This window comes from Oratosquilla oratoria, chromosome 1 (assembly GCF_046742065.1).
Source record: "Oratosquilla oratoria isolate Oo_2021 chromosome 1, ASM4674206v1, whole genome shotgun sequence".
NCBI lineage: Eukaryota > Metazoa > Arthropoda > Malacostraca > Stomatopoda > Squillidae > Oratosquilla > Oratosquilla oratoria.
The window spans coordinates 42,331,427-42,358,055 of NC_134777.1; the positions used below are offsets into that span (position 1 = coordinate 42,331,427).

The 26,629-nt window shown below is 39.7% G+C and overlaps 1 protein-coding gene across 5 annotated transcripts in view; it reads left to right on the forward strand.

The window, feature by feature from the left end:
* The window catches only part of LOC143033033 (sorting nexin-25-like), a 100,722-nt gene that overhangs the window by 51,328 nt on the left and 22,765 nt on the right, over positions 1-26,629 (forward strand). For all 5 annotated transcript variants that reach the window (XM_076198251.1, XM_076198254.1, XM_076198234.1 and 2 more), the window contains 7 exons: positions 615-824; positions 7,546-7,735; positions 15,203-15,342; positions 15,436-15,609; positions 24,102-24,322; positions 24,436-24,693; positions 24,785-24,982. In XM_076198251.1, coding sequence (XP_076054366.1) covers positions 615-824; positions 7,546-7,735; positions 15,203-15,342; positions 15,436-15,609; positions 24,102-24,322; positions 24,436-24,693; positions 24,785-24,982 — 1,391 coding nt within the window. The remainder of the gene's footprint in view (positions 1-614; positions 825-7,545; positions 7,736-15,202; positions 15,343-15,435; positions 15,610-24,101; positions 24,323-24,435; positions 24,694-24,784; positions 24,983-26,629) is intronic.

Sequence of the window (26,629 nt, forward strand, 5' to 3'; positions counted from 1 at the left end):
TGAATTTTGATAACCATAGAAAATATGATGAAGCCAGTTTAGAGAGAATGGAGGTTACGTAGGTACGACTACAATAAATATAATCAAGACGCCGACGTCGGCATCATCGCGTACCCACTTGCTCCTCATGACGCCTATGTAGGCGTCACCGTATGGAAGTGGTTAATGGATTATGATTAGTTGTGTCCAGAAGGGATTTTTACCTGTCTTATCTAATCATACATGAGAGGATGAGGAGGGAGGGAGGGGGTCACAATGTCATGAAGTTGTGGGAGTAAACAGGTTTGCCTGTTAGGCTCTGCTGTGGATGTTCTATGTCTTTCTGTATTGCTTCTGTTGCTTCTGACCCAGGTAATTGGCAGGGAGCAAGGATGGCCCATTACCCACAAGGAGCTAGTATAAAGGAGAAAACAAATGGGTGTGGGATGGGTGAAGGGTGGGTGCATGCCTTAGTATGCTATCTCCCATGTAAGGGGAAAGAGGACTTTTAGTATATAGATGGGTAGACATGTAAATTTAGAGATTGTTGTAAAATTAAGTACTATCTGCAAGTGATGATCAATCAAAAATTGTAGAATGTCACATTAATTGTGCTTTACATGTTTTGCTTATAGATTTTGATGTTCCAAGTTATTTTGGAGTATGCCTTTGCACGTCACTATTTTGGTCTCTACCTTGACGAAATTGGCCATGGAGCTCTGCTTGGGTTGTGGGCAGCTATTCAGGAACTTCGTCATTCTGATAAGAAGCTCCACTATCAACTGGGCATGGAAATATACCATACATATTTGAGCCCGCAACCCCCTCCAGTTTCTGTTGACAAGGTATGTTGTATTGTTTTATTTCTTTATATTGATATGCAGCTGTGGAGACATGTAAAGAGATGGTGAGAGTTAACAAATTGAATGAGAAGAAAAACAACAAAGAATACCGGTAGAAATTTAGATAAGTATGGGAGGTGGTGAAGGAGAGAGGGGAGGTAGGAGTAGAAAAAGAATAAATATATTTCAAGGAGGAAGTGACAAAGTGTGCAGAGATAGTATATGGGATGAGGAGGATAGGAGGGAATAGAAGGAAGGGTGGGGAATGGTAGGATGAACAGATGAATGAAGAGATGAAGACAGTGGTAGAAGAGAAAAAGTGTACATATGTGGATTGGTTGCAAGTTAGAACAGTATGGGGTAGACTTGAAATTTAAGGGAGGAAGAAAGCAGAAGTTGAAATGTGTTTGAGAAATATGGTGGGTATTATAAAGATGGATAGAGTAAGAAATAAAGAGATGAGGAGAAGAGTGGGGGTGGAAAGGGAGCTAACAGATAGGGTAGATGAAAGAATATCGAGATGGTTTGGGCACATGGCAAGAATGAATGAAGAAGCACTATCATAATGAGTATGGAAAGTAGAGGTAGATGAAGTGAACTTAGGGGAATACCAAGAATGAGATGGCTGAATGGATGTTGTGAAGGAGGCCTTTGAGTAAAAGAGGAGTGTTTGTTGAGCAGGATTTTTCCTACCAGCACCCTAAGGTTTGGGTCTTTTAATGTACATGGATGTGGTACAGATGAGAGTAAAAGGGAAGAGATAGGTAGTATGTTTGTGAGAAGAAAGATGGATGTGTTGGCTTTGAGTGAAACTAAGATGAGAGGGAAGGGCGAGTGTGAGTTTGGGAGTGTAGTTGGGAGGTTCTCAGGAGTGAAGAGGACGAGGGAGAGAAGGGGTGGCTATACTAGTAAGTGAAGAGATAGATAAATGTGAAGAGTTAAACACCATATGAGGACGGAGCCTATATTTGTATGACGTTTCGCTTATTACAGCTTTTTCAAGTACAAGTTGAGATACATATGCTTGAGACTAAATAAGGGGAAAGGAGGGAACGGGGAGAGAAAAGAAGAAGGGGGGGAGGAAGAGGAGGAGAAGGGGGGGATTGAACACTGGGAAAGGTTGAGAATGCTGGCCCAAATGTCTGTGGGCGAAATGTTCACAAAGGGTGGTTTAAATATTTAAAATTTTGCTGGCCATGGGTATTAGGGGAATTATGTGGGGCGAGATGTTAAACATGCCCCTGTTTTGTTCAGTAGTGTTCGTTCCTTGAATGATTGCTGCTTCTAAACACTTCCTGTGGATTTTGTCTGGTTCTCGTATCAGCAGCTCTTCATTCTTCCAGTCCATAAGATGGTTTTCCTTGTTTCTATGTGTCACACATGCATTGGTGGTGACATCATGCCTGACGTCGTAACGGTGTTCACGTATTCGTGTATTCAGGTCGCGTGACGTTTCTCCGATGTAAACTTTATCACATCCTGAACACGGAATACGATAAACGCTGGCTTTGGTGCCCGGTGTTTGGTTGTTGTGTATTTTCGTCTTCGTGATGTCTTTTATCGTCCTGCTTGTCTGGCACACTACTTCCAAGTTGGTGGTTCTTAAAATATGTGTCAGGTTGGTGGCACTGGTTGGCAACACGAGATGTCTTGTGGTGCTGTCCTGTGATAAAGTTTACATCGGAGAAACGTCACGCGACCTGAATACACGAATACGTGAACACCGTTACGACGTCAGGCATGATGTCACCACCAATGCATGTGTGACACATAGAAACAAGGAAAACCATCTTATGGACTGGAAGAATGCAGAGCTGCTGATACGAGAACCAGACAAAATCCGCAGGAAGTGTTTAGAAGCAGCAATCATTCAAGGAACGAACACTATTGAACAAAACAGGGGCATGTTTAACATCTCGCCCCACATAATTCCCCTAATACCCATGGCCAGCAAAATTTTAAATATTTAAACCACCCTTTGTGAACATTTTGCCCACAGACGTTTGGGCCAGCATTCTCAACCTTTCCCAGTAGTCAATCCCCCCTCTTCTCCTCCTCTCCTCCTCCTCCTCCTCCTCTTCCTCCTCTTCCTCTCCCTCTTCTTCTTTTCTCTCCCCGTTCCCTCATTTCCCCTTATTTAGTCTCAAGCATATGTATCTCAACTTGTACTTGAAAAAGCTGTAATAAGCGAAACGTCGTACAAATTAAGGCTCCGTCCTCATATGTTGTTTAACTCGTCAGTCTTGTTGGCAACTGCCATTTTCATGAAAAAATAGGTAAATGTGTTGTGGAATGGAAGGAGGTTTCTTCAAGGTTAATGTGGATGAAGGTGAAACTGGGAAAGTAGATGTGGGTTTTGCAAGTGCATGTGAGCCTGGTAGTGAGAAGAGTGTAGAAGAAAGGGAGGCTTTTTGGATAGATTTAAATGAATGCATAGAGGGATTAGGGAGGAACATCAATGTAGTGGTATTGGGAGACCTTAATGCTAGGATAGGAAATGAACCAATCGACGGAGTGGTTGGAAAACGTGGAGTTCCTGGAAAGAATCGTAGTGGAGAGTTGATGGTGGAGATGTGTCTAGAAAGAGAGTTGATAATAGCAAATACAGTGTTTCAGAAGAAAGTCAATCATAAGTACACATGGGAGAGGGTGGTGGATGGAAGGGTGGTAGATAGTGCATTAATGGACTATGCAGTGGTAGATAGGAGTATAATAGGAAGAGTTAAGGATGCACATGTTCTAAGGGGAGAGAGTGGAGGAATATCAGATCATTTTTTTATGGAAAGCAAGTTGAGAGTGGAGGATAGATGGAGAAAGAGGAAAAGGACAAAAGGTAGGGAGGTGCTTAGGGTGAACTCTTTAAATGAGAAGGAAAAGGAGAAGGAGTACAAAAAGAAGCTGAGAGAGGAGTGGGAGGGAGTGAAGGATAAAGTAGAACTAGGAATGGAGGAGGAATGGGGATGGTTCAAGGAAAGAGTGACAAAGTGTGCAAAGATGGTGTGTGGAACAAGAAGGACAGGAGGAAATAGAAGAAAGGGTAGTGAGTGGTGGGATGAGGAAGCAAAGAAGGTTGTAGAAGAGAAGAAGCGAGCTTTCACAGATTGGTTACAAAATAGGACGAGGGAGTCATATGAGAGGTACAAAGAAAAGAGAAGAGAAGTAAAGCACAAGGTAAAGAAGGCAAAGAGGAGAGCAGATGTGAAATGGGGTAAGAGTATGACAGAAAATTTTGAAAGTAATAAAAAGATGTTTTGGAAAGAAATTAAGAGAGGAAGAGGAGGCAAATCAAGTAGAGAAGAAAAGGTAAAAGGTGCAGATGGAGAGATGATAATGGAAGAGAAGGCAGTAAGGGGAAGATGGGCAGAGTGTTTTAGGGAATTACTAAATGTGAAGGGAAAAATAGTTGCAGTGGGAAGTGCTAAGAAAATGAGTGATGAGTGAGGAAAATGGAAGAGAAATAAGGAAGGATGAAGTGAAGGCAGATGTTAAAATGATGAGAGCAGGTAAGGCACCTGGTCTGGATGGATGCCATGCAGAATGTCTAAAAAAAGGAGGTACAGTGATGGTGGACTGGTTGGTGAGGTTATTTAATGTTTGTTGGAGAGAGGGTAGAGTGCCGAAGGACTGGAGGAGTGCTTGTATAGTTCCACTTTACAAGGGAAAAGGGGATAAGTGTGAGTGTAGTAGTTTCAGAGGGATTAGCTTGTTAAATGTAGTTGGGAAGGCTTATGGGAGTATCTTGATTGAGAGGATTAGGAGAGGAAGAGAGGGAGTAATTGGTGAGGAACAGTGTGGATTTAGGACTGGTAGAGGTTGAGTAGGCCAGATTTTTGTGGTAAGACAGATATGTGAGAAAGCTATTGGGAAAGGTAAGGATGTTTTTTGGGTTTTTATGGATCTGGAAAAGGCTTATGACAGGTAGATAGGAAGACACTGTGGGAGGTTTTGCATATATATGGGATATGAGGAAAGCTTCTAGGAGCTGTCAGGAGTTTTTATGAGAGTAGTAGAGCATGTGTCAGGATTAGAAATGGAGAGAGTGAGTGGTTTGAGGTAAAAGTGGGACTTTGTCAGGGATATGTTATGTCGTCCTGGCTGTTCAACTTATACATGGATGGGGTGGTGCGAGAGGTAAATGCAAGGGTAGTGGGTCAGGGATTGGAAATGGTTAAAGATGGAGAAAAGTGGGAGGTGAGTCAGCTGTTGTTTGCAGACGACACTGTGTTTGTAGCAGGATGAGAGGAGGGATTGAGGAAGTTAGTGACAGAGTTCGGGAGAGTGTGTGAAAGAAGAAGGTTGAAGATGTATAAGGGGTGAAAATGGCAGCAGACTAGAAGTGAGCATTAAGGAAGAGCGACTGGAGGAAGTGGATAGTTTTAGATACTTGGGTGCAAATGTGGCAGGAAAGGGAGGAGTGAAGGTGGAGGTAGAATGTAGATTGAGAGAAGCGAGTAAATGCATTGGTGGATTAAGAAGTGTAATGAGGAATAGACATTTGGGAATGGATGCTAAGAGGAGATTGTATGAAGGAGTGATTGTGCCAACAGCACTGTATGGGGGCAGAAACATGGAACATAAGAGAGGAAGAAAGGAGTTTGAATGTGTCTGAGAAGTATGGTGGGGGTTACTAGGCTGGATAGAGTGAGAAATGAGGAGGAGAATGGGGATGGTAAGGGAGCTGGGAGATAGGGTGGATGAAAGAGTATTGGGATGGTTTGGACACATGGAAAGAATGAGTGAAGAAAGACTAGTAAAAGAGGTATGGAAGGCAGCTGTGAAAGTAGTGAACATGGAGGGGCGACCTAGGATGAAATGGATGGATGGGGTGAAAGGGGCTTTGGGGAAGAGGGGAATGTTTGTTGAGGAAGGACGGAAGAGGAGAGAAGACAGGTGAATGGAAAATGATTGTATATGGATGATGTGATGCATGAGGTGGAATGGATGGGGGTGAGGTAGTATGTATGAGAAAAATTTGACGCACCCTGAAGGGATTTCTCCCCATCTTCTTTTCTGCATGAGGGGACGAGATGGGAGGTCACCGATTTAATGAAGCGGCCTTGCTGTGGATGTGCTGTGTCTTGAGTCACTGCTTCTGACCCAGGGCAGTGGACAAGATGTACGGATGACCCGTCATCCAGGAGGTGCCAAGATAAGAGTGAGGGTAGAGGTTGGAGGGTAGTGGAGTGTATTAGGGATGGAATGGGTGAGAATGGTATTATGCCTTTGTTTTTTGGCTACCTTCCTTTGTAAGGGGGAAAAACCCTTTGGTATATGTATGTATGTATGTATGTACATGGTGAGCTGAATGCTCCCCCTCCCTACCATTTTCAGCTGGTGACAGAGAAATAGTCTCACCCTAATACATTGCCAGCCACTGTGGGGCTGCAGGTTTTCAACATAGTGAAACTTGAGGCAATAATTAAATTCTTATCTCCTGCACCACCTCCATTTACAAGCTAAACAACCATGGTGGCATTATACAGCCCTAGCACAGCCCCACCTTCATCTCAGACCATTCACTCTCTCCATTTCATCCCCTAACACAAGTTCTACTATTCATTTATAAACACTTGACTGCCCTCAACAGCCCTCCCATTATCCCGTACAGTGCCCTCTGTCAACTGTCATTTGCCTTCTCCAAATCCATAAATGCCAGAAAGACATAACCTATTGCCAAAAACTTCTCACAAAATGTTATCTATGCATTCTCTTCTTTTCTTAAACCAACACTGTTCTTCCTTTATTACTCCCTCTATTCCCATTTTGATTGACACCCATATGCCTTACTAACTACCAAGGGTGTCAAGAGGATGTCCAGGGTGTGTTTGAAATTTTATCAGTAGTCATAACTTTGTTAATCTTTTACCTTGTATGGGGCAGAGACTTGGAATTCAAGAGAACCAGAAAGGAGGAGCCTAAATATATTTGAGATGAAGTTAATGAGAACTGTGATGGGGGTTGCAAGGTTGGATAGAGTAAGAAATGAAGAGTTGAGGAGGAGAGTGGGGTTAGTAAGGGAGCTGGCAGATAGGGCTGATGAAAGATTGTTGTGATAGTTTGGGCATATAGAAAGAATGAGTGAAGAAAGATTAGCAAAAAGAGTGTGGAAAGCAGAGGTGGATGGAATGAATGGGGAAGACCAAAAATGAGACAGATGGATGGGATGAAAGGGACTTTAAGCAAGAAGGAAATGTATGTTGAACTAGGAAGTGAGAAAGCAGGGGATAGGGATGAGTGGAGAATGGTTGTGTATGGATAATATTTTGATGCAGCTTGGAGGGATTTCTCCTTGTCTCCACATTTTTTCACATGAGGGGACAAGGAGGGAGGGTTGCTATTTAAATGAAGCAGCTGTGCTCTGGATGTGCTGTGTCTTGCTACATTGCTTCTGACCCTGGCAATGGGCAGGAGACAGGGATGATCCTTCATCCATGAGGAGGTGAGATGGGAGGGAAACAGTGGGTGGTGTATGGGAGTGCAGTGGGTAGGTGGTTATGTGTTGTGACTGGCTGCCTCCCTTATAAAGGGGAAGAAGCCTTTGGTATATAGGTAGATATATGAACTAGCATTAGTAAATAAAAATCAATATACTAATGTGAAGATAGAAACTTAATTGCAAGTACAAGTTGATGATTCATGAAATAGGATGATTTATTTCATTTTTTTTATGTATTTGAATTTACATAATCAGCACATTTGTAATGTTAACTGTTTATTGTCCTAGGCAACTTTGAGAGGTGTAGAAGCATTTTTACTTGGTAATCGTGGTCCAGAAGTATTGTATGAAATTGGTGAGGAAATGGAAAGGATCTTGGAAGAGCGTCACTACACAGGATTTTTGGTTTCTCACACATATTATGCAATGCTTACTCAGGCTACTCTTCAGGGAGTTGACTTTATGACTGATTATACAGGTGAGTTAAGCATTTTTTATTGTGAAAGTTATGACAATTCTATTTTCTGGAATTAATTGAGGTATTGGCTGTATGGTAACATGCAGTCAGTATTTAAGGAATTGTTTTGGGCACTCACAGACCAGAGCCACACTTCATTTGTCTGTGATAGAGATTAAATCTCTACTCATTAAAGAATGATGATACTTTTATACTACTGCTGTCCCTTGTTTATGCCACTTCCATAAACCTGTCCTTTACCACATCTGTGATTCTACCTCTCCCTGTTCCCCCTGTAGTTGGAGAGAAAAGAATGGTACCATCATGTTCCCATGGATGTTATTGTTGTTGTTGTTCCCTAGACTGTCTGGCTGAGCAGTCCTGTCTCTCAGAGGACTGCAATGGCTGTAATGGGGTTTTCCCATAAATCCATTTTAAAATATGCAGTCTTCCATAATGTGTTGTATAGTATGGGGTGAAGTGTTGCATCCTGGATATCTATTAGCAGTGTGGTCATCCAACCTCTTCTGGTAGCATAGAATGACTGGATAGTGGCTGCACAATAGTCTGGCCAGGTGGACTCTGTCCTTATGGTGGAGAGAGGATTCAGAGGGATGGATATCGGGGTGGGGGGGGGTCTGGCATGCAGCAGTGTGTTGTCTTTCAGTTTGTTGATGGAACAGTGAGCAATGGGATTATAGCTATGCTTCTGGAGGCTGGTGTCTGATAGTTGTGGAGGAAGAGAAGTGAGTATTTGTGTGTGATATAGGTATTTGGATTTTGTTTTGATGTTTTTAGGTGTGTGTGGGTGATTTGCTATGTTGTGTATTTACCTTGTTGTGTTCTGTGGGAAGGGGGAGCTATGCTCTCATATGATTCCCTCATCCTATTTTGTAACCAATCTATGAAAGCTCGCTTCTTCTCTTCTACAACCTTCTTTGCTTCCTCATCCCACCACTCACTACCCTTCCTTCTATTTCCTCCTATCTTCCTTGTTTCACACACCATCTTTGCACACTTTGTGACTCCCTCCTTGAACCATCCCCATTCCTCCTCCACTCCTAGCTCTACTCTATCCTTCACTCCCTCCCACTCTTCTCTCAGCTTCTTGTACTCTTTCTCCTTTTCTTTCTCATTTAAACAGTTCACCCTAAGCACCTCCATACCTTTTGTCCTTTTCCTCTTTCTCCATCTATCCTCCACTTTCAACTTACCTTCCACCAAAAAATGATCTGATATTCCCCCATTCTCTCCCCTTAGAACATGTACATCCGTAACTCTTCCTACTCTTCTCCTGGTTACCACTATATAGTCCATTAACACTACCACCCTTCTTTCCACCACCCTCTCCCATGTGTACTTATGATTGACTTTCTTCCTGAACTGTATTTGCTATCACCAACTCTCTTTCTAGACACATCTCCACCATCAACTCTCCACTACGATATTTTTTCCTGGAGCTCCACACTTCCCAACCACTCCATTGAATGAATATTCAGAGAAATGGTACTGGACAGTAACAAGGGTTGGGGAGACAGCATAACGGAGGGACAGTTGCAGTATAATAAAGTATCATAATTTCTCTATAAACAAAGATTTCCTCTATCACAAAAAAAATGATGTGTGGCTCTGATCTGTAGGGATGCCCCATATAGACCCTAAAGTACCAGCTGTATGCTACTTAGTCCTAATAACATGCAGCCTATACCCCAGACGGTTATACCAGCATTTAATGTACATCTTTTCCTGTTTTTGTTTTGGTACATATTTATTCACTCCTTCATTATAGATTTCTTTTAAAATCATCTATTTCTCTTCCACCTGTGCTTCTTCATTATAGAATATTTCCCAACTCAGTTTTTGAAAGAACTTTCTAAGTTTCCCAAAGTCCATTTTGTCATACATCAGTCTTCCTTTCTTGTGTTTCTTGTTTCAGGGATGGAATGGGTGGAAATTATTTTATGCCTTTCCCTTTTTGGCTACCTCCCTTGTAAGGGGAAAAAAGCCTTGGTATATGTATGTATGTAGTTCAAGCTTAAGTAGTATGTGATCAATCTTCCCAATTGGTGTCTTGTATTCAGTTTTATCCACATTTTCAGGCTCTGATATAAATATTGAATCTAGTCTTTATGGATATAGTGTGTTTGTGGAGGCTGTGACAGGTGTTTGTGTGCCTCTCATTTCAAGGAAATCCTTAACTTTGAGGACTTTATTTCATGGTGAAGATGGTCTGTAGGTGTATTTGTGTAGCATGTAATTGTCTTTAGGGCTTTGTTTTGTATGGTATGTAGGGTGTTATGGTGTGTCATAATGAAATTAGGAGCCCATGTGGGGCACGCATAATTCATCACTCCTTGTTTGCATTGTTTGTATACTGTGATGGTAGTTTCTTTGTTTTGTTTGAATGTTGTTTCTGCAATTGATTTAAGCGAGTTAAGCTTAGGTGTGCATTTTCTCCTTATGTTCATGATGTGTTGTTTGAATGACATGAATGTATCATATATTATGCCAAGAATCTTGGGTATATGTTTGTGTGGTATGAGAGTATAGTTGATAAAGAGGCGTGGTATGTATTTGTGTTCTGTCCAGTTGGTGAGAGGTGTGGCTTTAGATTTGGTTGGTACTATTTTGAGTCTGTTGTGAACCAGGTGTTTAGTGTGTCAAGCTATGGTTGTAGTATTTCTGCAGCTTTGTCTGTGTTATGGTGTGTGCATGTAATTGTTATGTCATCTCCACAAGAAGAAATTTGTATTTCTGAGGTGTGAGGTGTGGGTATATTGTGCATATATAGATGGGAATAGATGGTTATAGGTGACTAAATGGGACAGAGTGAGAGGTCTAGGGACCCTCCATTCAGCATTGAGTGAAACTAAGTTGAAAGAGAGGATGATTTGGAGTTTAGAAGTGTTTTGTGGGGGTGTTAGGAGTGACAGTGGGGAAAGAAAGGAGTGGCACTGCTGATAAGTAATGAGATAGGTGAGTGCATGATGGGGATATGGGTTTTTGTGAATGCATGTAGACCTGATAGTGAGAAAAGTGAGGAGGAGAGGGAGGATTTTTGGATTTATTTCAATGAGTGCATAGAATTTTGGGAGAAATTATGTAGTGGAGTTGTGGAATCTTGGTGCTAGAGTAGGAGATGAGCTGATGGAGTAGGAGGGAGGTATGGGGTGTCAAGTAAGAATTATACTGGAGTGGACAGAAGATATTAGAGATGTGCTTAGAAAAGGAATTGGTAATATCAGTGTTTAAGAAAAGAAACAAGCATAAGTATACATGGGGAAGGGTGGTGGATAGGAGGATGGTTGAAAGGGCATTGATGGGCTGTGTAGTGAAATACCTAAGGAAGATTGGAAGAGATTTGGATATAAATGTATTTATGGGAGAGAGCAGGGGATTGTCAAATCATTATCTAGTAGCAGGAAAGTTAAGATTGGAGATAAAGTGGAGATAGAAGAAAAATGAGGGAGACAGAGAAATTTTGAAAGTGAACAAATTGAATGAGGTGAAAGAAAAAAAATCCAGTACCAGGAGAAACTGAGATAAGTGTGAGAGGTAGTGAAGGATAAAGAAATGGGATGTTTCAAAGATGAAGTGCTAGAGTGTGCATAGAGAACATGTGGGATAAGGAGAATGGGAGGAAGCAGAAGGAGTGGCAGCATATAAGATGATCAAGGGATGAAGGCAATGGTGGGAGAAGTGAACATATTAATATCTGTTGCCAAATAGAACCAGGGAAGCATATGAGAGGCACACAAAAATGAATAGAAGCAAAACACTAAGTGAGGAAGATTGGATTTAAGTTGGACAAATGTAGATTTAAGAAAGAAATAGGCAAGAATTGTTTTACTAATTGGGTGATCAACAAATGGAATAGACTTAGTAACCATGTATTGAGTGCTGAAACTATTGGTTGTTGTAAGAAATGATTAGACAACTTTATGGATGGGGGTGACAGGTGGTAATAGACATGGAACTGCCTAGTGTATGCCTTATGGTTTCTTGCAGTTTCCTTCATACTTATGTTCTTAGGTAATATTATACCCTATGCACTGGAACGTATCTTATGATCATTGATTACTTCAAGTTTCACTAATTGGAAAACCCACAGACCCACACTAGCTGACAAGTCCTCAGAATCTCCCACATATCTGTCCATGAAAGAAGCTTTGGACTGTTGTCTATGTTTTATCTGTGCGGGACTGTTTCTATTTCAGTGCCTGAAAATTTTAGGCATAGGAAAACAGTTGCTGGCTGGCGAAGTCACATTAAACCACTCTCTCTGTTTCTAATTCTAACACAGGCTCTACTACTCTCATGAAAACTCTTGACTGCTCTCAACAGCTTTCCTCCTATCCCATATATCTGCAGTACCTTCCACAGTGTCTTCTTTTCTACCCTGTCATAAACCTTTTCCAAATCCATAAAGTCCCCCCCAAAAATCCTTTCCTTTTTCTAAAGCTTTCTCAATATCCTAAACCCACACTGTTCCTCACCAATGGGACCTTTCGCAGTGAGCGATTTGATACCAGACACTGCCAGATTTTGTAATTCTTGCCAGAAAATAAATACTTCTTTTGGGCAAGTTTTATAAGCTTACAGAGGATCGTTGTACATTATTGTGTCTGAAATTTAAGTCAATTAATTTCATGATTGCAAATGGCATATAGCATTGTTTGATCCTCTATTTATAATTACAAATGATATTCGTAAAACAGGCTATAATTGTATCAAGCCAAGCAATTTGTCATTTTCTACCGACTTCAATGGACATATACTGATATATACTTTCATTTGAATGCACCAAGCAATAGGCAAATCCATGTAATGTATAGAAAATATGATTTTGCATCGAAGACTTAATTTTTCCGGTACGATTACTAACCGTCGGCTGCTGGCAACTAACCATACAGTACATTAAGCCAAGATGTGACTTCGCCAGCCAGCAACTGTTCTCCTATAAAGGCCCAAAAAACATCCTTCCCCTTTCCTATAGCTTTCTCACATATCTGTCTTACCACAAAAATCTGATCTGCACAACCTCTACCCGTCCTAAATCCACACTGTTCCTCACCAATTACTCCCTCTGTTCCTCTCCTAATCCTCTCAATCAAGATCCTCCCATAAGCCTTCCCAACTACACTTAACAAGCTAATCCCTCTGAAACTACTACATTCACACTTGTCCCCTTTTCCCTTGTAAAGTGGAACTATACAGGCACTCCTCCAGTCCTCCGGCACTCTACCCTCTCTCCAGCAAACATTAAATAACCTCACCAACCAGTCCACCATCACTGTACCTCCTTTTTTTAGACATTCTGCATGGCATCCATCCAGACCAGGTGCCTTCCCTGCTTTCATCATCTTAACATCTGCCTTCACTTCATCCTTCCTTATTTCTCCTTCATTTTCCTCACTCATCACTCTCATTTTCTTAGCATTTCCCACTGCAGCTACCTTTCCCTCCCTATCCTCCTTCACATTTAGCAACTCCCTAAAATATTCTGCCCATCTTCCCCTTACTGCCTTCTCTTCCATTATCATCTCTCCATCTGCACCTTTATCCTTTTCTTCTCTACTTGATTCACCTCCTCTTCCTCTTTTAATTTCTTTCCAAAACATCTTTTTATTACTTTCAAAATTTTCTGTCATAATCTTACCCCATTTCACATCTGCTCTCCTCTTTGCCTCCTTTACCTTGTGCTTTACTTCTCTTTTCTTTTCTTTGTACCTCTCATATGACTCCCTCGTCCTATTTTGTAACCAATCTGTGAAAGCTCACTTCTTCTCTTCTACAACCTTCTTTGCTTCCTCATCCCACCACTCACTACCTTTCCTTATATTTCCTCCCACCCTCCTTGTTCCATACACAATCTTTGCACACCTTGTGACTCCCTCCTTGAACCATCCCCATTCCTCCTCCACACCTAGCTCTACTCTATCCTTCACTCCCTCCACTCCTCCTTCAGCTTCTTCTTGTACTCCTTCTCCTTTTCCTTTTCATTTAAAGAGTTCACTCTAAGTACCTCCCTACCTTCTGTCACTTTCCTCTTCCTCCATCTATCCTCCACTCTCAACTTACCTTCCACCAAAAAATGATCTGATATTCCCCCACCCTCTCCCCTTAGCACATGTACATCCTTAACTCTTCCTATCATAAACCTATTTACCACTACATAGTCCATTAACGCTCTGTCTACCACCCTTCCCTCCACCACCCTCTCCCATGTGTACTTATGCTTGACTTTCTTCCGAAACACTGTATTTGCTATCATCAACTCTCTAGACACATTTCCACCATCAACTCTCCACTACGATTCTTTCCTGGAACTCCACATTTCCCAACCACTCCCTAGCATTAAGGTCTCCCAGTACTATTACATTGATATTTCTCCCTAAATCCTCTATGCACTCATTTAAATCTATCCAAAAAGCCTCCCTTTCTTCTACACTCTTCTCACTGCCAGGTCCATATGCAACAAAAACCCACATCTCCTTTCCCAGTTTCACCTTCATCCACATTATCCTTGAGGAAACCTCCTTCCACTGCACTACACATTTACCTATCTCTTCACTTACTAGTGTAGCCACCCCTTCCCTCCCTCGCCCTCTCTTCACTCCTGATAACCTCCCACTTACACTCCCAAACTTACACTCGCCCTTCCCTTTCAGCTTAGTTTCACTCAAAGCCAACACATCCATCTTTCTTCTCACAAACATACTACCTATCTCTTCCCTTTTACTCTCATCTGTACCACATCCATGTACATTAAAAGACCCAAACCTTAGGGTGCTGGTCAGAAAACTCCCAGACCCTCTTATGCCTTTGCTTTTTCTTTTAGGAATGTGCCCTGTGGGGCTACAAGGAGAAGGATGCCTAGTCCCAATCCCCGTCCCTTTCTTCTCGCCTCTTACGATCCAAGTGGAATTACTTGGTGGCAGTATTCTTTTCCCCCGCCACAGGGAAGATATTCTTTTTCCCCACCACAGCAATTTATGTCGTATTTTTATTTTTTATTTTTTTCAATATCTGTTTCCAAATTAGCTAAGTCACCCCTTTGCCGCGTGAAATCCGAGACAATTGAAAATTCTAGCGCTAATAGGAATCTACGAGCCTGACTGCGAAAGGTCCCATTACTCCCTCTGTTCCTCTCCTAATCCTCTCAATCAAAAACCTCCCATAAGCCTTCCCAACTGCACTCAACAAACTGATCCCTGTGAAACTACTACACTCACACTTGTCCCCTTGTAAAGAGGAACTATACAGGCACTCCTCCAGTTCTCCAGCAATCTACCATCTTTTAGACAAACATTAAACAACCTCACCAGCCAGTCCACCATCACTGTACCTCCCTTTTTTTTAAACACTCCACTTGACACCCATCCAACTCAGGTGTTTTACATGCTCTCATCATTTTGATAACTGGTTTCACCTCATTTTTCCTTATTTCTCCTTCATTTTCCTGTTAAATGTATTTGTATGTTCTAGAGGAAGGAATTGGGACAACAGAAAATGGAAGTAGTACTGAGGTAGTGGATACAGCACAACAACTACAACTTACTGATCATTCTACTTATGCCAGAAATAAACTTGCCCATCTTCAGGAAAGACTGATAAACAAACGTATGGTAAGAGCTTTATTTTTTGCGTTTAAAGTCTTTGTACATAAGAAAAATTTAATAATTTCTTGCATTAATTTTTGTATTTTGTATTGCTAACAGGCTTTGCAAGCAATTAAACAGTGCAGGAAAGCAGATCCAAAAGTCATTACACATTTAGAAAATGAAATTAGTGCTCTCTCAGCAGACCACAAACAACTAGAGACCCATGTTGAACGGACTGCTTTATGGAGTGACAATATTGGACGATGGAGAGTTTATGTGCAGAATGTTCAGGTAGTATAGATTAATTTGACTAATATGGTAAGAAATGATATTTCACAGTTTGAAATATAGGTAATTTGACTTTATTATCAAAATAGATCCATTATAATATACAATTAGTTGACTAAACCAGTCTAACATGGCCAGAATTCAGTTGTAATGATGTTTTTTTTTCTGAGACCCATTACTAGGAAATAACTCAAACAACCATCAACAATTTTTGTGAAATATTTTATAGGGTCTATCCTTCACCCACACTGAATTCTCATGTACATTGCTTCTGACCCAGGGCAATGGGTGAGATATAGGGATGACCTTGCATCCAGGAGGAGCCAAAAAATAGGGAGAAAGGGGCGGTAAATGGTAGTGGAGGGTGTGGGGATGAAATGGGTTGGAGTGGATTTATGCCTTTTGACTTTGGCACTTGGAGTATGTATATAATTTTTCATGGACAACAGGTAAGATTATGATAGGATTTAACATGAAGCCTCACTCCCTTTGAGTGTTACAATACAGAGTTGTCATAAACATGTTACTCTAAAGGAAAGTTCATGGCTGTATTGTCCCCCAGTTTTGAAACAGTAACAATACAGAGTATATGCCCTATATGTAGTTATTGCTCACATTGCGGGATGTGTAATGTTTCTCGTGTGACTGATAAGGTAAAATCCAGTTCTTGAAATAAGTATCGTTGGCACAGTGGACAAAGAAAAAGATGAAAGAATATTAAATGAACCAATGAAGAGAGGCCTGGATATAAGTAAGGTGGAATCACCAAGAGGTGTCATTCCCAAAAAAACATGTTTAATTGACACTCCAATGATAAACCAAAGGTGATAGAACAAAAGTTTTTCAGGTTTTCAAAGAAATCCAGGAGAAATAGGTAAAGGCTTAGATATAGAGAAGTTAGATATAGCAGTGCATTAAGAAATCGCGAAGTAAGCAAATTATTGAAAGAAATCATAGATTTAAAAATTGGACTACCGAGCTGTACCTGGGGAATTCATTACTTTGCGTAAGAGTAACAAGCAAACAATTAGAGAATTAAGTGACCTAAAGAGCAAAATTGGAATCCTCAAAAGAGAAAACGAAAGAATGAAAATTGAGGACAAAAAAAAAATGAAGAACTGAAAAAGGTCAAAGAGCAATTACAGGTTGTGACCAGAAAGGTGGAAGAGTCATTTAAAGAAACAGACCTCAATGAAAAAAAAAAAAAGTCAATGAAAACAAGAACAGGAAAATAAAAAAAAATCTTTTAGAGAAATAGTACAAAAGCAGATGGAGGAAAATACAAAAGAAACAGTTATGAAAGTAATTAAAGAAAAAGGAAATTGGGTGAGAGATACAGTTGACAGGTAAATGCATTGTGGTCCATGGTATTCAGGAAAAACATGATATAAATACCAGAGAGAAAAGGAGGAAAAGGAAATAGCTAAGGAAATTTTGAAAGACATACAGGACAAAGGGCAAAATTTTGACAATGAAATTCACAGAATGGCAAATATTCAAAAGAAAAACAACATAGACCTCTTAAAATAAAACTATAAACTCAAATTATAGCTGAGGAGGTATTATCAAAAGCAGTTAAATTAGCAAACAGCGAGAAATTCAAACATATATGGATGAAAAAAGGAAATTAGTGATGAGGAAAAAGAGAAAGACAAAGCTCTCAGAATTGAAGCCAATGATAGAAATGAGAAAACAACAGAGACTGGAAAATATGAAACTAAAAGTGGCATACACAAATATCGATGGCATGATCTCTGGAATTAATTAACTAAACGACTATCTAGAAATAGAGAAACCTGACATTATGGGAATTGTGGAGACAAAACTGAAAGGACCTCTATTAACAAGTATAGTGGGACAAGGTCTATACAACCACTGGGTGAAAAATAAAACAGACAAGCAGGGTGGAGGTGTCATGATATTGACCAAAAAGGGTCTAAATGTGACAAAGATAAATGAAGGCAAAGATAATGTGGAATTAATTATAATTAAAATTGTAAACAAAAATATGAAAAGCAGAAAATTTGTGGCAGTGTATGTGCCACCAAAAACACAGGCTTGGTCTGATAATGATTATTCTAAATTACTGGAAGACACAATGAATGTGCACTTACAAAAACCCACATCTCCTTTCCCAGTTTCACCTTCATCCACATTATCCTTAAACCTCCTTCCACTCCACTACACATTTACCTATCTCTTCACTTACTTGTATAGCCACCCCTTCTCTCCCACGCCCTCTCTTCACTCCTGAGAACCTCCCAACTACACTCCCAAACTCACACTCTCCCTTCCCTCTCAACTTAGTTTCACTCAAAGCCAACACATCCATCATTCTTCTCACAAACATACTACCTATCTCTTCCCTTTTACTCTCATCTGTACCACATCCATGCACATTAAAAGATGCAAACTTTAGGGTACTGGTTGGAAAATTTCTAGACCCTCTTATGCCTTTACTTTTTTTAGGAATGTCCCCTGTTGGACTGCAGGGAGAAGATGCCTGGTCCCAATCCCTGTCCCATTTTTTTATGCCTCTTACAATCCAAGTGGGAATACTTGGCAGCATTCTTTTCCCCCCCCAACACAGGGTGTAAATGACAAAGGATAAACATGAAATTGTAAAACTGCATGAAGTAGATAAAGAATATATAGATGACACAGAAATGGCAGAAGTTATGATCAGACATTTCAGGTCTGTTTTTACAAGTGAGAGCTCACAGATATGGAAAGATGAACAACAAGAAAGACCCCCTAAAATGAAAGAAATAAAGGTAACACAGAAAGAAATAAGAGACCAAATAAAAAACCTAGATGTTAGGAAATCGCATGGACCAAATAGAATTGCAAATTGGATACTGAAACAGTGTACAGGTAAACGTCGACTTACGATGGCATTAGGTTTCGATAGATCCATCGTAAGACGATTTCATCGTAAGTCGATCCCCAATTTGTGTATCACTCTGTTCCGTGGTCACTGTACCTAGCCTACCTGTATATTAACCACCAGAGATACTGAATATAGCCTATTAAACATGTACAGTAGTTTATTTAATTATTTTTATCCTTTTTACCATATTCATACACTATAATATGTATTTTCAGTACGGCCTTAAATCTCGCGGGCAGCAGCCAATGCCAGCCGTACGACGTGTCGTAATAATACTCGCATCATAAAATATAGTCACCGCTTATATCGATCGTTCTCTCACCCGCGAATTTTGAAAACCACAGAGAATGGGATTCAGAGACATTTGAGAGAATGTAAAAACACAGGGGCGACTACAATAAATATAATCAAGACGCCGATATGGCAGCGTCGCGAATCCACTTGCTCCTCATGACGCCTACGTGTGCGGCACCGTATGGAAGGGGTTAAATATATCATATCGTCGTCGTCATCGTAAAGTCGAACAATCGTAAGTCGCGGCCATCGTAAGTCGACGTTTACCTGTATAGACAAACTGACGGACAAATTATACAAGATAATAGACTTTTCACCCAAAGAAAGAAAGGTACCGCAAGACTAGGAAGGTGCAAACATAGTACTAATATACAAAGGAGGAAACAAAGAAGATCCTACAAACTTCAGACCAGTATCCCTTACAAGCACAGTAGAAAAAAATATGCAAAAAAGTTATCAGAAACAAATGGATCAAACATTTGGAAGAGAATAAAATATTAAACCCTAAACAATTTGGCTTTAAAAGTGGAAGATCGTGTACCACAAATTATATACTTTTACTCGAGATTAATTGAGATAATACAAGAAAGAAATGGCTGGGCAGATTGTGCCTTATAGGAAAATTGAAATAATAGGAGGAATACAAAGTAAGCTACTGGAATGTATGAAGGATTTCTTAAGTGGGAGAAAAATGAGAGTGGTACAGAGACAAAAATTCAATCTGGGAAGATGTGATAAGTGGCATCCCGCAAGGCTCTGTATTGGGTCCTTTAATGTTTGCCATATGTATAAATGATATGGATGAGGGAGTGAATTGTTACATGAACTTCTTTGCTGATGATGACAAATTAATCACGAGAGTAAGCACAGAAGAAGATTGCAGATTGCTAGAAGAAGACCTGGACAAAATATGGGAATGGAGTTAGAGATGTGAAATGAATTTTAACATTAACCCCTTCCATACGGTGCCGCACACGTAGGCGTCATGGGGAGCGAGTGTATTCGCGAGGCTGCCATATCGGCGTCTTGATTATATTTATTGTAGTCGCCCCTCCATAATGACATTCTTTCTAATTCTTTTGTAATCGCATTTTCTATGGTTATCAAAATTCACGGGTGAAGAGAGAACGATCGATATAAGCGGTGACTATATTTTATGATGCGAGTATTATTACGACACGTCGTACGGCTGGCATTGGCTGCTGCCACCGAGATCTAAGTCCATGACGCCTACGTGTGCGGCACCGTATGGAAGGGGTTAAGAAATGTAGCATAATGGAATTTGGAAAAAGCAAAAATAGAATATTGGGTCAATATAAAATTGGAAACGAGGAAGTCAAAAAAGTCGAGTCAGAAAGGAACCTGGGAGTGATTATCTCAAGTGACTTGACACCTGATAAATTATTTGGAGAGACTTTTAACTTATTAAGATCAATGAAAGTGGCCTTCAACTACATGGATGAAGAAATGGTAAAGAAAATAGTTGTTACACTAATAAGACCTAAACTAGAGTATGCTACAACACTATGGGCACCTAACACAAAAAAAAAAAGAACATATGAAAACTAGAAAGAATTCAAAGAACAGCAACAAAAATGGCACCCACACTATCAAATTTGACATACGAACAAAGATTGGAGAAATTACATCTATCAACACTGGAACAGAGAAGAGAAAGAGGTGATTTGTTGATCATTTACAGAATTATGAAAGGTATGGATATTCTTGATAGAGACGACTTATTTAAATGAGACAGAAGAGAAACAAGAAGACATGAAAAGAAGCTAAAGAAGGACAATTACAGAAGAGATTTGAAAAAGAATAGCTTCCCACATAGAGTGATTGGTCTGGAACAAGCTAAATGGAGAGACAGTGAGTGCCAAAACTATACAAGATTTTAAGAATAAACTGGATGTGGAGAGATACAAAAACGGGTCACCATGAGCATAGCTCTCGTCCCATAAAATACAACTATGTAAATAACTCATCCTACTTTGCCTTGCTCTCATCTTACCTAAATAACAACACAATATCTCCTCTTTGATTGATTTGTGGACCACTCTGGGGCCATTGCCATTTACCCAGGAGCTGTGGGTGTCCTACAAGAGAGACCAGGAGAAAACAGATGGAATTATCTGTTTTGTAATATTTTTGTTGAAAATATGAAGGAAAAATAATATGCATGTAATTGGTGCAAGAAAACATAGTCTATAGCTGCCTATAGATTAGTGGTGTCTCCTTACTTCCACCTTTGTGAATTGATACCACATTTGTCCTTTTTCAGTCATGCAGCACTTTGCCTTCTTTTAATGAATATACAATAAGACTGAATTTTGTCCAGTTGTTTCTTATAATCTTTAAGTATCCAATTTGAGATCCTGTCAGGCCCTGAAGTTTTTGTGATATCCACTGATCCCCAAAAATTTAACACTTTCCTCACTTCTACATTTATACAGGGTCTTTTAAATTAAACCCAGATTTTTTGTTCCACACTTTCCTTTAAAAAAAGTTCTCTCCTTTGTGAAGAGAGATTGGAAACATTCTTTCATTATTTTTGCCTGAACTGAGGCCTCCACAAAGACCTCACCACCCACAGTTAACTTGATGATTACTTCCCTGTGTCTCAGTTTACTATTTATGAACAGTTTCGGTTCATCTTTGCATTTATCTACAACATCCCTTTCAAAATTATTCTCTTCCTCATTGCAAATGCTTGTATAGTTGTTTCCAGCTTGATTGTAAGCTTCTTATTGTATTGATTCTTCTCTTTCTCCATGTTCCTTAAGCCATGCCCATTTTTTTCTCACCTTTTATTGAACCAGTTTTGTTTTTGCTTTCTTTCACTAATCCAGTATGTTTGTTCACTCCCAGGTTGTAAATGTCAAGAAAAAATTCCCATTTCCTACTTATTCCCATGGTATTCATGAATTCCTTCCAGTTTGCTTCTTCAAAGAATTTCTTCAATCCTAAGTAATGCCTTCCCAAAAATGAGTTTGCCTTGCCTGTGAGATTCATTACTTGACTCTTTCCTTATCCTTCAGCTGAAATTTAATTGTTACTTGGTCAATTTTTCCTATGGGGCAAAGGTGGTTCAAGGAACTACTAATGTCTGGCTCTTTGGCGAGTTGTAGATCAAATCTCACGACAGTGTCATCTCCTTTTAATCAAGTCTCTTCCTTTACCTATTGGGTCATTGAGTTTTCCATTGCCATACTTAACAGATTATTTCCCCAGGAATCTGCCTTGCCACATATAAGGTGGGATAGATATTTAATGGAGAATTTTGAAAACGGTAAAAAGATGTTTTGGAAGGAAGTGAAAGGAGTGGGAGGATGTGAATACGGTAAAGAGAAGGTAAAGGGTGCAGATGGACAGATGCTAATAGAAGTATTTACCTAGTTGTAGTTGTAATATACGGGAGGGGAGCTATGCTCGTGGTGACCTGTCTTTGTATCTCTCCGCATCAAGTTTTATCTTAAAATCTTGTATAGTGTTTGCACATACTGTTTTGTTGTCTAATTTGTTCCATGTATTAATCGCTCTGTGTGGGAAACTGTTCCTTTTCAAGTTTTTTCTATAACTATCTTTTTTCAGTTTTTTTCCGTGTCCTCTCATTTTACCGTTGTCCCACACTAACAGGTCGTTCCTGTCTAAAACTGCCATTCCTTTCATTATTGTGTAGGTAGTCAGCAAATCTCCTCTTTCTCTTTGTTCCAGAGTTGGTAGGTTCAATTTGGATAGTCTTTGCTCATGTGATAGTTCGGCGAGAGTCTGTGCTAGTTTGGTTGTTGCTCTTTGTAATCTTTCTAGTTTCTTAATATTCTTTTTGGTACTGGGTGTCCAAAGTGATGCTGCATACTCAAGTTTTGGTCTTATTAGTGTAGTTAGTATTTTCTTATCATTTCTTCATCCATATAAGTAAATGCCACTTTGATTGACCTCAATAAATTGTAGGTTTCTCCGAATATTTTATTTATATGCTTATCAGGTTTCATGTCCTTTCCAATCATCACTCCAAGATCTTTTTCAGAGTATGCTTTTTTTTTTTTCCAATTCTGTAATCTTTTGATATTCTGTTTTTACTCTTTCCAAATTCCATTATACTGCATTTCTTTATATTAAATTTCACTTCCACTTTTGAATCCAATTCCATATCGTGTCCAGATCTTGTTGCAATGAGTTGCAGTCCTCTTCCGTTTTTACCTTCTTAAGTAATTTTGCATCATCTGCAAAAAAATTCATATAGCACTCCATGCCTTCATTCATGTCCTTAATGTATATGGCGAACATGATCGGGGCCAGTACCGATCCTTGCGGGACACCGCTTTTTACTTCTTCCCAGTTGGAGAATTTTTCTCTAATTACAACTCTCATTTTCCTCCCAATCAGGAAGTTTTATCCATTCCAATAATTTTCCTTTTGATGCCACCCTTTGATTCTATCTTATTTATTAATTTCCTATGAGGTACCTTATCGAATGCCTTTTGCAGGTCCAGAAAAGCACAGTCCGCCCATCCATCTCTTTCTTGTATTATGTCTACTAATCTTGAGTAAAAGCAGATCAGATTTGTTGTACATGATCTCCCTTGTCTGAATCCAAATTGATTTGGGTTCAGTATAGATTTTTCTTCCAGGTATTTAACCCATCTGTTTTTGACAACTCTTTCACAAATTTTTGCTATTGTGCTTGTTAGTGAGACCGGTCTGTAGTTAGATGGATCTTCTTTATCACCTCCCTTATAAATTGGTACAATGTTTGCCTTTTTCCAGTCCAATGGTACTTTTCCTTCTTTAAGTGAGGACTTAATTATATTATATATTTTGTCAGTTAATTCTTCCATACATTCCTTCTGTATCCAGTTTGCAATTCCGTCTGGGCCATGTGATTTTCTGACATCAATGGTTTTAATTTGATCACTGATTTCTTTTTGTGTTACGTTTATTTCTTTCATTGCTGGGAATAATTCTCTCTATCTACACTGTTAGGCAAGTTTTCTATTGAGAGGTTTAAGAGGGGAACAGAGGTAATAATTTGGGAAAAGCAGTGTGGGTTTAGGATAGGAAGAGGGTCCTTAGATCACATTTTCGTTTTAAGACAGGTGTATGAGAAGTTTTTGGTCAAGTGTGGTAGGAGGTAGGATAGCCCTTCATTAAAGAGGGTCATGAGGGAAGGACAGTGAATGTTTTTTTTTTTGGATAGGTATTAGGGTGTGTCAGTTTAGGGGTTAAAAAGGGAAATTCAAAATTTGTCATTTTGGTAACAATTTATTGTTGCCTTTTGACATACTGAACTAAATTCTGATGCTTTCAGGTGATGGAAGATCGAGATACACCACCCCACCTTGTTCTTCTAGTTCATCTCAGTACAGATTCCATAAAGTGCTGTCCTCCTACTGAGGTTAATCCTACAGTTGTATCAAATTCCCCATCATCAAACCGATATGAAATGTCATTGACCTCAGGCATTCCTGCTCATGGCTGGGTTGTTGTAAGAAAACTACCACAGCTGTCTGACCTCCACAGGAAATTATGGTATGAGATATATATGATCTAAAATTAAGTGCTATGGATTATTGATTTGAATAACATCAGATACCCTGGTATTTATATTTTTCTAATGTAATTACATATTCCATCTTTTTCAGTCAAATATCGTCTTTCATGAAAAATATAGAAGTTCCAAGTGTTCCTAGCAAAATGTTGTTCGGAAAAACTTCTGATAAAACTTATATTGACAAAGCAAAAGCAGTTGCACAAAATTACCTAGATACAGTTCTAACAGATGAAAAGCTGTCTGGTTCTGAGCTAGTGTATGCATTCCTATCACCCTCACCAGAACACCTGAAGCAAACAGGTACCCAACAGAAAAAATCAAAGTTTTCATTCTCAACTTTCTTTAAGGGGTAAGTACAGTATTCTTAAACTGATGCAAATTTTTGACATCGGTCAAATTTATGAATCTGTTCTTGAATGCTTTCTGTTTGGTTCTTCCAGTAATGAAGGAAAAGGAGACAGTGATGAAGATGATGTCGGGGTTATGGAAGGAGATACTGATGGAGACAGTAAGGATTCCATTGCAGAACCCATTTTTGTCTTTCTAGAAGAAGTGTGTGAATTACGGGGAGTAAGAAAATGGCTGCGCAAAACTCTCATATCTTTTGTACAAATAACTTATGGGAAGACAATAACAAAGTAAGTTTATGTATTACATATACTAATTGACTCAAGGATTATAATGCTGTTTAAGGTTATATTGGATGAAATCCATATTGTGGCATTGACTTGCATGTAGTAGTGATTGCATGGTATCATGCAGCTAATGCTTTATGGACTGTTTTGAGCCATGGTGATACATACATATACATATACCAAGGCTTTTTCCCCCTTCCAAGGGAGGTAGCCAAAAAGGGAAAGGCATAAAAACACTCCCACCCATTTCATCCCTAAATACACTCCACACCCCTCCCACCCTTCCTCTCATCTGAGCACCTCCTGGATGACGGGTCATCCCTGCACCCTGCCCACATATATGACTCTTCTTATCCCTTTGGTAATGAGAAAGAATTCTGCCAGTAATCTTCATGCTAGTCATAAAAGGCAACAAAGTAGGACAGAGTGATGGGACTAGGAAGCCTGCTTTCTTAATGATCATCCTATGAGGGTATAAGAGGAGAACTCCAAGCAGAACCCTAAAAATTGGGTCATTAAATGTGTCTGGTTGTGGTACAGGTGAGAATAAGAGATTGGCAGTATGTTTGTGAAAAGGAAGTTGGATTTGTTAGTGTTAACCTCTTCAGTACAAGTCAAAGTCTCCAAAGTCTCGTGGGCAGTATCAGCTGCTTGATGTATGATGATTCGATGATTCATCACAATACTCGCGTTTTAAAATATAAAGTTACAGCTATATTACTCATTCTCTTTCACTCTGAATATTAATAACCACAGAAAATATGATCAAGTCAGTTCACAGAATAGGGCTCACTCAGCTACAACTACAAAATAAATATAATCAAGACCCCAATGCTGGCATCCTCATATTCCCACTCGTGCGTTATGGCACCTATGTAGGCATCATCATATGGAAAGGGTTAAGTGAAACTAAGTTGTAAAGGAGGGGTAATTTTGAGTTTGGAAGTGTAGTGAGGTGAGTGCCGGGAGTGATGTGGAGGGTGAAGGAGGGAGGGAGTGTCTCTGCTGGCAAGTGATAAGATAGGAAAGCATGTGGTAAAGTGGAGAGAAGTATCTTCAAGGTTGATGTGGGTGAAAATGAAACTGGGGTGGTAGATAAGATTTTTTTGTGAGTGCATGTGGACCTTGTAGTGAGAAAAGTGAGGAGGAAAGGGAGGCTTTTTGGATAGATTTAAATGAGTGTTTAGAGAGTTTTGGGAGGTTTGTGAATGTAGTGCTAGAGTAGGGGAAGATAAAGTAGTATTTACCTAGTTGTATTATACGGGAAGGGAGCTATGCTCGTGGTGACCCGTCTTTGTATCTTTCAGCATAATTTTTTTTCTTAAAATCTTGAATAGTGTTTGCACACACTGTTTCTTTATCTAAGTTATTCCAGATATCCAGCACTCTGTGTGGGAAGCCTTTTTTTCAAATCTCTTCTATAGTTATCCTTTTTTAGTTTCTTTTCATGACCTCTTGTTTTTCCATTGTCATTTTTTAGTAAATCATTCCTATCAAGGATTTCTATTCCTTTCATAATTCTATAGATAGTCAGTAGATCACCTCTTTCTCTTCTCTGCTCTAGTGTTGGTAGTTCCAATTTGGATAATCTTTGTTCGTATATTAACTTGGAAAGAGCTGGTGCCAACTTTGTCTTTGCTCTCTGTATTC